Below are 15,589 nucleotides of genomic sequence, written 5' to 3' on the forward strand. Positions count from 1 at the left end.
TTCTTTTGTTATAGAATCAATCATCGTTCAGTTGGTGATGAGTTGAACCAATGAGGAGTCAGAGACTGAACCATGTGATCCAGAAATTCAGTTTTATTCAACTTCTAAAAAAACAAACTGAGACAACAACATGGAACTGCGATGACATCACGCTCAAATCGTACTTTTACTCCCTGCTGATGAGTCACAGGAAGATGTTTGATTGGCTGAGCCTTTTACGATGTCATCATACGAGGGGCGATGCTCATCGACATCAACTCTTGGAAAAGAAGTTTACAAGCGTATGGCATCCGAACCAGAGAGATCTGACCACGCCCACAAACAAACAAAGAGGAAACATCAGACAGTCAGCAGCAAAAACAACTGTTTAACCACGTGTTGTGATTGGTTATTGATCAGGCATACCTGTGTCTTGTTGCGGCAGCCTCGACACTCGTACGTGTGCGTCCGTGTGTTGGCGATGGCCATCAGCCCACACAGGTTACACACGTGGACTTGATACGGATCAGATGCCTCAAACAGACGCTCTCTGAGAAACTGAGCCGCTCCGTGAGCAATTTGACAATCACGCTCCATCTCCCCGAACCGCAGACCACCATCACTGAGACAGACAAAACAGCAGGTGAGACAGATAAACAGGTGAGACACAGAAGGACAGATGAGAGACAGACAAGTGACACAGACAGGTTCAGTGTGTCTCACCGTGATCTTCCCTCCATCGGCTGCCTGTTGAGGATCTGCACTGGGCCCCTGGCCCTCGAGTGGATCTTGTCATCCACCATGTGTTTGAGACGCTGATAATACGTCGGACCGATGAAGATCTGAGACGTTAGTTTCCTCCCAGTGAAACCGTTATACAGAACCTGATCACAGATCAATAATCAATACACAGTCTCCTACACTCGTTAAATTAGTTAGTAGGTTAAGGAGACTAATCAAATATTTCTTGTATTTTTGAATGTTTAAACATGATTAATGTTGTGACCTCATTTCCTCTCAGGTGGTATCCATATTCAGAGAGCAGGTTTGACACCTTCTGAACATTCACGGCGTCATTAAATGGCGTCGCATCACCAATCTCACCCTTGTTTGCAGACACCTGAAACACGCCAAAAATAAATATGTTATTGACATGTAGGTCAATGTTTATACAAGTGTCGTATGTGTAAATGTGACTCAGCTGCAGAGAACCTGCAAGTCAACAGAGACGTTGGTGATAACCCTTTCAAAATAATAGCTATAATTTAAAGTCAGACTTATAAGAGACATACTATTAACATGTTACACTGATCACGCACCAGTTATTGATTATTACAAGTCATGATGACTGATCAATACCTTGCCCTGCAGACACTCGATCAGATGGCCGACAGTCATTCTGGACGGGATGGCGTGAGGATTGATGATAATGTCAGGTGTGATTCCCTCACAGGTGAATGGCATGTCCTTGAACACATACATTAAAACTTAGTCACACTGAGTCGACAATCAATTAAATCAATAAGCTGATTAGCTTCCTGATTACCTCCTGTCTGTACTGGATCCCACAGGTTCCTTTCTGTCCATGTCGGCTGGCAAACTTGTCTCCAATCTGAGGAATCCGGACCGAACGCACCTGCAGGAGAAGATGTCCGTCAGAGAAAACTTCAAGTCTAACGTCATCATCATTTTGTCATATCAGGCATTATGTCGGGTGTGTCATCAGGTGTGCCGTCAGGTGTTGTGCTGCTTCCCCTCACCCTGATCTTGCAGAACTTGTAGCCTTCCTGATTCAGGGTCACCATCACCTGGTCCACGATGCCTGTTTCGCTGGTTCTGAGGAAGGTGCTGCAGTCCCTCTTTGTGTAGCGCCGGTTGGTGCTGTCCAGCTCGTCGTCGTTTTCCGGCAGCGTCACCGTCTTCCCGATGATCACGTCCTCACCGGACACACGAACGCCAGGTGCGATCAGCCCATCGTCATCCAGCTTGTCGTAGATGGCATGCCTCATACCTGAGGAAGATTTAAATTTGTTCTGAGTATGTGAGGTAACGTTAGCCCCACCTACCACCAACAACAAACACTTGTGACTGGATGCAGGTAACACACATGATTGACAGGTGAGGGAAAATCAGAATACAAAATGTTTTTCATCAGTTCTCACCCTGACAGGTTTCACGGGTCGGCTTCTCAAAGATTTCCTCCTGATCGAAACCTTTCTTTGACTCCTGCTCTTTGTAGGATCGATAGAAAACAGACCTGAAGGACAAAACAACAGCTTCAAACAAAGTGAGGACTCAACCGCTCTCAGATGTGGTCTTAGCAACGGCAGAGACTCACCTGAAGAAACCTCGATCCACTGCTGATCTGTTCATGATCACAGAGTCCTCCTGGTTGTATCCTGTGTACGATGCAATGGCCACGATGGAGTTGATACCTGAAAAACACATTACAGTCGCAGATGTAACGACAAGCTCACTCTGACAGTTACCTGAAGGACAAGCTCACCTGGTTGGATGTTGGTTAAGAAGAGGTAAGAATTTAACTTGATGTAAGCAGAAAATAACTGTTTTTCTATTTTTTCCTGAAACATTTTACAAATATAGATGATTTAGTAAAAATAAATAAACCTTTAAGTTTGAACGTCAGAGCTTCACTGTTCATATGACATTTGTTTTCTTAAGCTGTTTTCAGACTTCACCTCCAAAGTCAAAGGGAACTTTGAACAACAAGAGCAGCAGAACGAGATTACGTTCCTCACAGCTCCATGTGCAAATACAAAAGGGAAGTAACTCAACACAATAAAAATACACATAATGGACAAGACAAACTCATAAAAGATTGCACGTATTTCACAGAGGTTTCCTTTCACACATGAACAACGCAGTTGTGTGCATGTCTGAAACCGTCTGACTGATCAGGAGGATTCACAAAGTGATCAGTAAAATAACAAGTTGGCAACAAAGTAAAAAACAAATGAGTTTTCTGCTTGCTGATTCTAAACTCCTCCCCCGAGCTGTCATTGGCTGTAGTTTGTCGCCACACTCACCACCAGTCATTACATGCTAACCGGGTAAATCTGTGGCAAAGTGTAAAATCAGATACCTGTTTGTTTTTCAGTGTGACTGTACAGGTGCTGTTGTGAACGAGTCTGTGCAGAAAACCTGCTGTGTTGTTCAGGTGTTAAGCACAAACTCCAGAGGTTAAACTTAAAACGTTCCTCTTTGATAAAGTCTATGGTTCTGGATCAAGCGAGTCCTGAACCATCCCTTAGTTATGCTGCTACAGGCCTAGACTGCTGGGAGAATACCCATCATGCACTGAGGGAGAAATCCCATCATCCACTAGGGCTGTCAACGAATATTCTAAATTCGAATATATATTCGAATATTAAAAAAAAAAAAAACGAATATTCGATTGTGAAAATTAATATTCGACTGTGGAAATAAACACATCAGTGGCTGTTTTGCAAGTGGGCGCATTGCATGACAGGCCAAAGGAGTTGCACAGTGTCACTCACATTCTGAAAGTGAGACGCGACCAGGGTTTCCAGGCGGGTGGATAAAAATTTGGGCGGGTTTCGGATCGGTTCGGGGGAGTTTTGTAGCCGAAACACGGGCGTTCTCTCGTCTATCCCTCGTTTTGATAAAACCAGCCTAGTTTACAAAATTGTGTTTACGCAATTGGACAAAACTGTAATATATAAAGAGCCTTGAGATAATGTATATTATTAACTGACTGTACAGGTGTGATACTGTACAGCTGTGATACTGAACAGGTGTGATACTGTACATGTGTGATACTGATGGTACAGCTGTGATTCTGAACAGGTGTGATACTGAACAGGTGTGATACTGAACAGGTGTGATACTGAACAGGTGTGATTCTGAACAGCTGTGATACTGAACAGCTGTGATTCTGACTGTACATGTGTGACACTGTACACTTGTGATACTGACTGTACAGATGCTGACTATAAAAGGTGAAATACCTGCAGGAAGCTCTCTGAAGCGCAGGTACTCCATGGATCGGGTTGTGACCAGTGGTTTCTGAGGGTAGTACAACACGTGAGCCAGTGTGTCCATTCGCACGTGGAAGTTAGTGATGTACACGCCCATGGCCTGTTTACCCATGGCAGACTGGTACGTGTTCCTGGGAGACTGAACAACAAAGAGTTTTCAGTTGATCATCATCACGTCACAGGCTCTTAAATCTAAAACCTTGCTCGCTCGTACCTGATTGTGGTCCGGGAAGGGAATGATGGAGGCACAAACTCCGAGGATCATGGACGGGTGAATCTCACAGTGAGTGTAGGTGGAACAGTAGGCCACGCCCTTCTCCTGGAGGTCATCAGGGGTCATGGCGAGCATCACCGTCTCTTCTTCCAGAGTGTCAATGTACTCAACCACACCACTCGCCACCAAGTCCTGCCAGCTGAGCGTCACAACAACCGAAAATCAACCACTACTGCTCAGAACCAGGAAGTCTACAGGAGGCATCAACAGCATCCTAAACTGTCTCACCTGTAGTTGTTGTACTCTCTTTCCTTCAGTTGGTCGATGTGTCGTCTCTTCAGCAGCAGTTTTTGTTTCTCGACGATCAGCAGTGGGCGGCAGATTCGTCCAGCATCTGTGTAAATTCTGATCTCACGTTCTCTGATGTCTCTGATCATTGACACCTGAAATGTTTCGAACCATGTGAGGCAGCTGACTTTATTTGTTCATATCAGGTTCAAACAGATGTTTTGTTATATTCTTTATAATGAAACAAAAGCAGGTGATCAGCCGCCGATCATTACCAGCTGATCGGGTGATTGAAAGATCAGCATTTGTGCTTTAAAGTCTGATCACCTCATCACATTTGTTTCTGGTCATAAAATCGTGAAGACAAAGATCTGGACATTCACGTGTCTGAGAGCGAGCCGTGCATACAGTCAATTTTAATTTTTCGGTGAACTGTCCCTTTAAAGACCTTCACCTGTCGGAGCATGGTGACTTTGTTCAGCAGATACCTGTATCCTTACCCTACCAAAACAATTGCACTTTTGTTTTTAATTGCATCGTTATCTGTTCACAGCTTCATTTTGTCCTGACGTACTGGAACTCATCACACATACAGAGAGGAGAGCCTACTGTCCATCACTTGAAGTTCTTTACGTTAACTTTTAATATAACTAAAACCTTTATGAGGTTTCTGGTGTAATCTCTGTATTTACTTGTATAAAAGTACTCCTATCTACTCAAATAAATGTATATATAAATAAATACTTTTTTTCAGATAATTACTAATAATTGGCCCTAAAATTGAGTCCCTAGTAATGGTATATGTTCTGGATTATAGCGTGGTGTGGTATATGTTCTGGAGTATAGTGTGATGTGGTATATGTTCTGGATTATAGCGTGGCGTGGTATATGCTCTGGAGTATAGCATGGTGTGGTATATGTTCTGGATTATAGCGTGGTGTGGTATATGCTCTGGAGTATAGCATGGTGTGGTATATGCTCTGGAGTATAGCATGGTGTGGTATATGCTCTGGAGTATAGTGTGATGTGGTATATGTTCTCGAGTATAGCGTGATGTGGTATATGTTTAGGAGTATAGTGTGATGTGGTATATGTTCTGGAGTATAGCGTGGTGTGGTATATGCTCTGGATTATAGCATGGTGTGGTATATGCTCTGGAGTATAGTGTGATGTGGTATATGTTCTGGAGTATAGCGTGGTGTGGTATATGTTCTGGATTATAGCATGGTGTGGTATATGCTCTGGAGTATAGTGTGATGTGGTATATGTTCTGGATTATAGCGTGGTGTGGTATATGCTCTGGAGTATAGCATGGTGTGGTATATGCTCTGGAGTATAGTGTGATGTGGTATATGTTCTCGAGTATAGCGTGATGTGGTATATGTTTAGGAGTATAGTGTGGTTGGGTATATGTTCTGGAGTATAGCGTGGTGTGGTATATGCTCTGGAGTATAGCGTGGTGTGGTATATGCTCTGGAGTATAGTGTGATGTGGTATATGTTCTGGAGTATAGCGTGGTGTGGTATATGTTCTGGATTATAGCATGGTGTGGTATATGCTCTGGAGTATAGTGTGATGTGGTATATGTTCTGGAGTATAGCGTGGTGTGGTATATGTTCTGGATTATAGCATGGTGTGGTATATGCTCTGGAGTATAGTGTGATGTGGTATATGTTCTGGAGTATAGCGTGGTGTGGTATATGTTCTGGATTATAGCATGGTGTGGTATATGCTCTGGAGTATAGTGTGATGTGGTATATGTTCTGGATTATAGCGTGGTGTGGTATATGTTCTGGAGTATAGTGTGATGTGATATATGTTCTGAGGTTTAGTGTGATGTGGTATATGTTATGGGTCATGAAGGGGCTCACCTCAGAAACAATGATGTCCATCTGTCTGCGGAGTTTCCTCAGTGTGTTCATCAGCTGTTCAGGATCTTTGTGGATTCCGACCCAGCACCCATTGACAAAGATCTTAGTGGCACTAAAACAATGAAAACACAATAAAAAAACAAACACGATTCCCATGTAAAGCTCAGTATAACTGTAATTTAAATATTTTTGATAGTATATATTAATTACTGATAATTAATCTAGCACTGCAGAAGTTAGTGATTTATATTGAAGTTTAAGCTCAACATAAAACAACTGAACATATTGTGGATGTTTCATTTTTTTGGTCACCCTGAAAAAAATGCTGCCGTCAGTTTGAGGCATGAACTTCATAAGTAAACGAAAATATAAAAACTAAGACTTGAACAACAGAACCTTGTTTCTATGGGTTAGTATATCCTTCCTAAATTTATGATGATGAACAGTTTGATTTTAATTCATTCATTCATTTAGTTAACAAGTTATTTCTGAAAGATGTAAGATAAGAAAGGGAGGTGACGGACTCTGCGATGGCGGCAGGGGAAATCTCCTCCAGGTTCTCCATACTCCACTCCTCCAGAAACTCTAGGATGGGAGATGGCTGAGAGCCCACAGAGATGTAGGCCATGAGGGCCAGGTTCTTCACCAGACCCACAGCGTGACCCTGAAACAGCGTGACCATCAACACAAAGTGATCATCAATACACTCACTAGGGATGTCCCGATACCAAAATGTTAGTAGTCGATACAAATACCATGAAATTCCATGATTCTCGATACCCAATTTAATACCTAAGTAAAAACTAAAACAAAACAATAAATCCCAGTTACTTCAAAATTCACTAATTTATTAAAATCATTCGAACATACAAAAAACAACAGTTTCTGTAACCTTCAAGCAATAAATAGAAAGAAAAGACTATTAAAACAGAACAGTGGCATGAAGGAAACTGGATTTTTGTGTTTCGTGTTTTTACCTCAGGCGTCTCAGCCGGACAAACCATCCCCCAAAGTGTGTTGTGCAGTTGTCGAGGTTTCGCCAGTTTTCCATCTCTGCCAATTGGAGAGTTGACTCGACGGAGGTGAGACAGAGTCGACGCAAATGTCAAACGGTTCAACACCTACAAACCATAAATACACAACCTGAGGACATGATCGAGTATGACAAAGACACACCTGTTACCACACCCGTCACACTGAGCTGTTACAATGTAAACTCTACAGATTAACTCAATCTAAATGTGTGGGTTAGTGTTAACTAACTGAGCTAGCTGTAGACAGGGTGATGGTTAACTACCATGGCAGCTGATGCGGATCATGATGGTGTCAGTGGATCATGAACGTGGATTGTGGATTATGGTGACATCTGATCATGGAGGCAGCTGATCATGGACTATGATTACAACAAGACTGCTTGATAAACAATATGTCTCCTCAGATACTCCACCATTCCTCAATTCATTTACCTTCCATCGTGCTACAAACTGTTAACTCTAACCAGTGCTGTAAATACTCGTATTTTCGGAGATTCTCAGTTACACGTGGCATCTATTACACTTCTGTCCATCCTGGGAGATGAATCCTCACACGTGTCTCTCTGAGGTTTCTACGTACTCTTTCCCTGCTAAAAGGTTTTTTTGGTATATTTTCCTGACTCTTGTTGAGGGTTAAGAACAGTCCCCTTGTTAAGCTCTATGAGACAAATTGTGATTTGTGAATATGAAATTCAATTTTATTTGTATAGCACCAAATCATAATATACATTATCTCAAGACTCTTTACATAGAAGGTCAAGACCTTACATTTTTTTTAATAGAGAAACCCAACAGTGAGCAGCACTTTGGCAACTGTGGAGGAAAAACTCCCTCTTCAACAGGAAGAAACCTCTAGAACCAGACTCAATGTGGGTGGTCATCTGCCTCGACCAGTTGGGGTGAGCAGAGAAAGATGGGGAGGAGAGGAGAGATGGGTGGAAAAGAGGGAAGAGAAAGAGATAGTGGAGAGTGGGAGAGAGACCAAGAACACTCGTGCACCATCAGGTATCAGCTCTGACTAGTTATAATGAAAACAATTAACATATTATATGGGCTATACAAATAAAATTTGATTGATTGATTAACTAATGGGACTAGCTGAAGACAGTTGATCTCACCTGTGAAACTCCAGCCCGGGCCTGATGAGCTTTCTTGACGTCGCCCCAGTTTCCGGTGGCGAGTGAATATTTGAGTCCGTCAGAGATGATTCTGGTTTTAATGGCGAGTTCCAGGTTAAAGTCTTTTCCTCTGTCGATGAACTTCTGAGCGTAAATTCTGATTTCCTTCAACAGATTCTTAAACATCCTGGAAAACAACAGGAAGTTACTGATGCTAATGAAAACACCACCAGCACTAATAACACACTTACAACTAGGGATGTCATGATAATCGATACTTTGGTACCAAGTTAATGCCAAAATTCTAAAATCTAACCCCTGACCCTTTTACAGTACTGTAGGTCCCGAAAAATAGCGACCATCAGCTGGAACAGGATCAGATTAGACACATTATAGGTCCAGTATCCAGCCTTGTACCGTGCCGTCATACTCTGCCCCATGTTTCATTTTTTGGTGCTGGGTTCAGGTGCGGTTGCAAAACCAAAACATGACACAGTTTACAACCAAGCCAAAGTCTTCCAGCAAAGCAAAGCGGGTTGTTAAATTTCTTAGCATATCTTAAATGAATTAAGCCTGTATCATTTAAAAATAATCATCGGTGGTGTGTTTAATTGCAGCATGTTCCGTTCACAGCTTTCTTTTGCCTTGAAGTACTGAAACTCATCACCTGGAACCCAACCCTGAGGTAAATGCTTAATATTTATTCAAGAGCCAGAGAGTCCATTTTATTTTGTGTTTTGGTTGTGTTGTTTATGTTATTTACTTTGTATTTATTTAGGATATTTTAATATTTTTAATTTTAATTCAAATATCAGACATAATATTCTTCAGAATTCAAATTCCATGTCTTTGTAAGGGTAATTATTATGCTATTATTATTATTGTTGTATTTCAGTGGTATGAAATGGTTTTAAAATGATGATGAAATATAATTTATTACAATTAGTTCTGGGGTTTCCTTGAAGTTTACAGTTTTAGTTCTCTAAGAATTTTCTTTCATATCAAAATTGGTTTCAATGAAAAATCCATATCGAATTGAAAATCAAATCAAAACCATGTGAATCAGAATGGAATTGGGAAGGGTTAGATACCCAGTCCTATTGAATTGGGTATCTGGAATTGTGGAAATGTCATGGTGTGGGTAATTGACTACAAAATTTGGGGTATTGTAACATCCCTACCGACAACACACAAACAATACACTAATGATAATGACACACTAATGATAATGACACACTAACAACAAACTAAAATGGCTAATAACACACCAACAACATGCGAAAACTAACAACATGCCAACACTAACCCTAACATAGGTCATGACATAAGAAACCCCACCCTCTGAAAAGGAACGCTAACAGAGGCCCAGCTAGGTCCAGCCTCTTGTTGCCATAGTGATCTCTGTCGTCCAGCTCCCGTCTGCCAAGAGCAGCGAGCAGCAACCTGTGGACCATGTACCTGAGAACACGCACACAAACACACACACGTACATAGTTACAGTCATACAAGTATACAGTTACACACACATGTACAGTTAAAAACACAGATACAGGTGACCTGACGTGCACGAACACTCACCCTAAGAAATAGGCCTTCTTGGTCTCACAGAAGTCGCTGACGCCAACGTGCGGCAGCATCTCTTTCTGCAGAACTTCTCTTGCGTATTTGATTCGTCTCTCTTTTGTCACTCCGGGTTTCGCTCCTCTGGAACCAATAAAGTTCAATGCCACATTCTGCTCCTGGATCACAAAAGCTTCATCGAGAGACGGCTTGACCTGGAAACACAGTAACATCACTGCCATTACAGCTTAATGGTGGCCACTGTGCTGACTGCCTGTTAACAGATCATGTTACAATCAGTAACTGATCAATAACCTATAATCAAACTGACCATCTCCATCATCTCTGGGTCGTCAAAGTCATAAATGATGTGTTCCAGGATGTCTCTGTCTGACACGAAGCCCAGCGCTCGAAACACGATAATGATGGGAACTTCTTGTCTGATGTAGGGCAGCGTGGAAACAATCCTCTGACCGATGGCGCTCTTCTTCACTCCCTAAACGAGATGAGACGTTCATCAATAAGAGGATATTGATATGATATTGATCAACGGTTTGTCGGGACTCACCTGTCCTCCTCTCGCCATCATGCTGACCCAGATGGTGCTGGTGGGACGAGACGAGTTTTCCAAACACGAGCGACACTCTGCTGTGTATGCGTACTTCGAGTCCTTCTTGGCAAAGACATACACTGTGTTGGTCGCCATCTTTTCCTGAGCAATCAGCACCTGAACAAAACAAGTACACAACAGTGGTCTGTATTTATTTAGATCTTTGCAGTACAGTTTTACATTCACCCATTCACACACACATTCATGTAGTGCATCTATGGGCAGCATTTTCTATGGGTTCGGTGTTCAGTTGGGGAGAAATGGCTCCATTTACTTATTTTTACTCCATTTACATTTAACTAATGTCTACTTTTCAGATTCACTAAAGAGGGTCAGAAAAATGTTGAATTTCCCTACGGGGATTCCCTACGTACTTCTGATTCTGAGGTCACTGACCAGCTGTCAGACAGTTCAACATTCAGCTGTTGGATTAGCTTAGCATAGCGGAAACTGAGGAAAGCAAGTTAGATTGGTGCAAGTCTGTGGATGATGTCGGGTTAGGGTTAGCATCGTGGCGTCACAGCGTACCTTCTCGGAGCCGTTGATGATAAAATAACCTCCGGGGTCGAGCGGACACTCGTTGAGCTCACACAGGTCTCGATCCGTCAGACCACTCAGCAGGCAGTAGGTGGAGCGAAGCATGATGGGAATCTTTCCAATGAAGGTTTTCTGATGTTGCGTCTGCAGCTGCTCCTCCCCCTCCTTTATTATGGTCTTTGTAATGTCAACATACAGAGGGGCGGAGTACCTGGGGGCAGAGTCACATATAGAAGCTTTTACTCATGGTGAGAGCTGTCAGTCCAGTGATGTCATTAATAACAAAATTATTTTTGAAATTAGTCATTTATCAATTAAATTGAGTTTGATAAAAAAATGATTCACTTTATTTAAAATTGTTCTTTAATATTCAGGTTCAGGGTTCGGCTAGTAAGACCTACGTCAGGTTTCGTAGTCGGGCTTCATTGGGCATCATGGGAGACGGAGCGCCGTCTCTCTCCCAGTGTGTCGGCTTCGACAGGTAGATCTGCTCAAACTTCAGTAAGTAACGAGGCTGAAACAGAAAACAGGTCAGTGTGATGTCATCAGTGATGTCACAAGAGCTGTAATAATTTTGCCAGACTTCCTGATAACCCCCACTCACCGGCTCCTCCACCTCCCCTGATGTGTGCTGAGCTTCAGCCTGCAGGTCAATGGGCGGCGCATCCTCCACGATCCTCTGAACTGACATCTGGATGAACTCATCGAACGAATCCAGCTGCTGCCGCACCAGACCCTTCTCGTCAAAATAAGAGCTGCAATAAAACAAGGAGGGTTTTCATAATAAGAGCATCAAGGAATCAAAGCAACTCTTCAAATAAGAGCTGCAAGAAAACAGAGACTGGAAGAGGCGACATTTGTTGCCTTTAAATACATTAACTCACCTTTTAACAATAAATTAATCAAACTGATATGAGAATAAATCACTGCTGTCAATATTACTGCAGTTTGATTGATTACTTTATTGATTTTTCATTTAATCATTCATCTGTTGAATTTCATGATTTGAAGTTAAAACGTCACTGATCTTCAAAACAAAAGTCTGTTCTTTTTAATCCACATTAGTTACAGACACTACACCTTTCAGAGTAAAAGCTCAATCTGTTATTACCTATCAATATTATTGATTATCAGCACAGGTGAGTTTACCTGATGACGATCCAACACGCTTCCTGCCACAAATCCGGAGTGATTTCATCATCATCTTCATCATATTGATTATCTGACAAATAAACAGGAGATAATATCACTGATCAATTTCTGCCAGTTGTCGGAAGTGAAGATCATTTATGCAACTAAATAGTGACGTTTAACGAACAACGTAACGAATTAAGTAGAACAACGTAACTTTCAGAATCCGGTTAACGTCATACTTTCCGTCTCAGTGAACTTGTATTATTATTTTATTATTATATATTATTATTTATTTTCAACGTGTTTGTTTTGTGAATCCTTTATTAGCAGTTAGTAGCATGTTAGCTCAAACAAAGCACCGCGCTGTTAGCTTTAGCTGTTGATAGCATACGTCCATTTGTTATCAGGCTAACTCTGGCTGCTAACCGCTAACTAACGAGAAGCTAACGGTTGTTCTCTTGTGAAACTCACCTTCGTCCTGATCGTACATGTTTTAAATTAAAATTCTCTGAATACAACTCAGACTCAATGTTACGAGCCACAGCGCGCTGCAGAAAATACACGTCACTTCCTCCTTCTGCTTCTTCTCTCGGTTTACTGGCGGATCATGAGCTGCATACCGCCACCTGCTGTACAAGAGTGTGTAACATCAATGTGTGTGTCTATCTGTCTGTCTGTCTGTCTGTGTCTGTGTCTGTGTCTTTCTGTCTGTCTGTGTGTCTGTCTGTCTGTGTCTGTCTGTGTCTGTCTGTGTGTGTGTGTGCGTCTGTGGGTATGTCTGTGTCTTTCTGTCTGTGTGTCTATGTCTGTCTGTCTGTGTCTGTGTGTCTGTGTGACTGTGTGTCTGTCTGTCTGTGTGTCTGTCTGTGTGTCTGTCCGTGTCTGTCCGTGTCTGTCTGTCTGTGTGTGTGTCTGTGTGTGTGTCTGTGTCTGTGTCTTTCTGTCTGTGTGTCTGTGTGTCTGTCTGTGTCTGTGTGTCTGTGTGTCTGTGTCTGTCTGTCTGTCTGTGTTTTGTTGGACAGGTCCTGTGTCTCTGCTTTTAAACTTTTACCTGAATAGTTTTGATCGTAGTGTTTGTGTGTGAGTCTGAAGTTATGTATCATTAGTTTACATTGATTTAAATATTTTTGAAAATGTTTCATACGTACTGGGAGTTTTTCCTCCCGCTGTTGCTCATGCTTGCTCGATGTGGAACAAGTTGGATTTTGTGTTTCTTAAGATCTTGGACTTTTGTGCAGCACCCTGAGACAACTGTTTGTTGTGATACTGTGCTATATAAATACATTTGATTGATTGATTGACATAAAGTTGTTTGAAAAGTCCAAAAGTAGTAAAGAGTGTTTTCATACTTCTGTCTGTATTTCATACAGTGTATTTATTGTATGATCATTGTGTGTAGTATTTGTATACTGTTTACGTATGGTTAGTATACTTTTTCTGTGTATTTTCCATGTGTCATGGCATCAGGCTGGTGACTCAGCCCGAGGTATAATCGAGATATTTTAATACTTCCTGACCCTCATTAAGATAAAAATTTAATACTTCCTAACCCTCATCAAGATAATTTAATACTTCCTAACCCTTACTGAGATATCTGAATACTACCTAACCCTCATTAAGATAATAATTTAATACTTCCTAACCCTCATCAAGATAATTTAATACTTCCTAACCCTTACTGAGATATCTGAATACTACCTAACCCTCATTAAGATAATAATTTAATACTTCCTAACCCTCATCAAGATAATTTAATACTTCCTAACCCTTACTGAGATATCTGAATACTACCTAACCCTCATTAAGATAATAATTTAATACTTCCTAACCCTCATCAAGATAATTTAATACTTCCTAACCCTTACTGAGATATCTGAATACTACCTAACCCTCATTAAGATAATAATTTAATACTTCCTAACCCTTATTGAGATATTTTAATACTTCCTTACCCTCATTAAGATATTTTAATACTTCCTAACCCTCATCGAGATAATTTAATACTTCCTAACCCTTACTGAGATATTTGAATACTACCTAACCCTCATTAAGATAATAATTAAATACTTCCTAACCCTCATCAAGATATTTTAATACTTCCTTACCCTCATTAAGATATTTTAATACTTCTTTAACCTCATCAAGATATTTTAATACTTTCTAACCCTCATGGAGATATTCTAATACTTCCTAACCCTCATCAAGATATTCTAATACTTCCGAACCCTCATCAGGATATTTTAATACTTTCTAACCCTCATCAAGATATTTTAATACTTTCTAACCCTCATGGAGATATTCTAATACTTCCTAACCCTCATCAAGATATTCAAATACTCCCTAACCCTCATCAAGATATTTTAATACTTCTTTACCCTCATCAAGATATTTTAATACTTTCTAACCCTCATGGAGATATTCTAATACTTCCTAACCCTCATCAAGATATTCTAATACTTCCGAACCCTCATCAAGATATTCTAATACTTCCCAACCCTCATCAAGATATTTTAATACATTCTAACCCTCATCAGGATATTTTAATACTTCCTAACCCTAACTCTAGTTTTAATAAGGCATTAGCAAAATGTTATATGAGCACCACGTGACCCTCAGAGTTCTGAACTCTGAATTCTATTTCAACCTAACCTCCGCAGGGTTGTGATGGAGAACAAGTGGATTCTGATGATGGGCTCATTACGTCGAGGGTGATGGTCTGTGATTGGCTATAATTGGGCAATTGTGAATGATTAGAAGACAGAATGAAAGGGAGGCTCGGCTATTAGAGACGAGTCATAGAGGAGGCTGTATTCGGTAACACACGTGCACTTGTACACAAAGACAAATTCATCTTCTTCCAGTCACACAGACTGAGTTCACAGACTCACATGGAACACACACACACATACACTCTCTCTCTCTTTCTCTCTCTCTCTCTCTCTCTCTCGCTCTCGCTCTCTCTGTATGCTCTTATCACATTATTATTCAGCAGTTGCTCAGAAAGCTGCTCTCTGAGAGTTCCTCCATTAAACAGTAATTGTTTCAGGGCTGAGAGAAGGATAAGTGTTGGATGTAATTAAATCTGAACTTTTCCCAAAGCTGTCTAACCCTTCTTTGTAAATGTGTGTGTGTTTCTGTGTAAATACTGTGCAGCATAATTCATATTAATGCACTAATAGTGTGTGTGTGTCCTTTACATTTAACACTTACACACTAAGAAATGTC

The 15,589-nt window shown here is 41.1% G+C and overlaps 1 protein-coding gene across 1 annotated transcript; it reads right to left on the reverse strand.

The window, feature by feature from the left end:
- Positions 1–73: 73 nt before the first annotated feature.
- On the reverse strand, positions 74–12,991 carry polr2b (RNA polymerase II subunit B). The gene is made up of 25 exons (XM_069530990.1): positions 12,836–12,991; positions 12,380–12,452; positions 11,835–11,985; positions 11,632–11,744; positions 11,222–11,441; positions 10,652–10,810; positions 10,415–10,579; positions 10,102–10,298; positions 9,862–9,981; positions 8,524–8,710; positions 7,349–7,492; positions 6,896–7,035; positions 6,372–6,483; positions 4,501–4,655; positions 4,213–4,411; positions 3,969–4,137; positions 2,318–2,414; positions 2,142–2,236; positions 1,740–1,990; positions 1,526–1,615; positions 1,339–1,446; positions 986–1,099; positions 703–863; positions 406–601; positions 74–305 (listed from the first exon to the last, which is right to left on the reverse strand). The coding sequence occupies exons 1-25, from the start codon at positions 12,852–12,854 to the stop codon at positions 216–218; spliced, it is 3,525 nt and encodes a 1,174-aa protein (XP_069387091.1). The 5' UTR covers positions 12,855–12,991; the 3' UTR covers positions 74–215.
- Positions 12,992–15,589: the final 2,598 nt, after the last annotated feature.

The sequence above is a fragment of the Paralichthys olivaceus genome, chromosome 2 (genome assembly GCF_024713975.1).
Source record: "Paralichthys olivaceus isolate ysfri-2021 chromosome 2, ASM2471397v2, whole genome shotgun sequence".
Classification (NCBI taxonomy): Eukaryota; Metazoa; Chordata; class Actinopteri; order Pleuronectiformes; family Paralichthyidae; genus Paralichthys; species Paralichthys olivaceus.

Excerpts from the sequence above, each read along its gene's own strand:
- polr2b (XM_069530990.1), bottom strand. Across the intron at positions 864-985 it reads ACCACCTGAGAGGAAATGAG|GTTCTGTATAACGGTTTCAC; the intron begins GTCACAACATTA and ends ATCTGTGATCAG. Across the intron at positions 602-702 it reads CCGATGGAGGGAAGATCACG|TGATGGTGGTCTGCGGTTCG; the intron begins GTGAGACACACT and ends TGTCTGTCTCAG.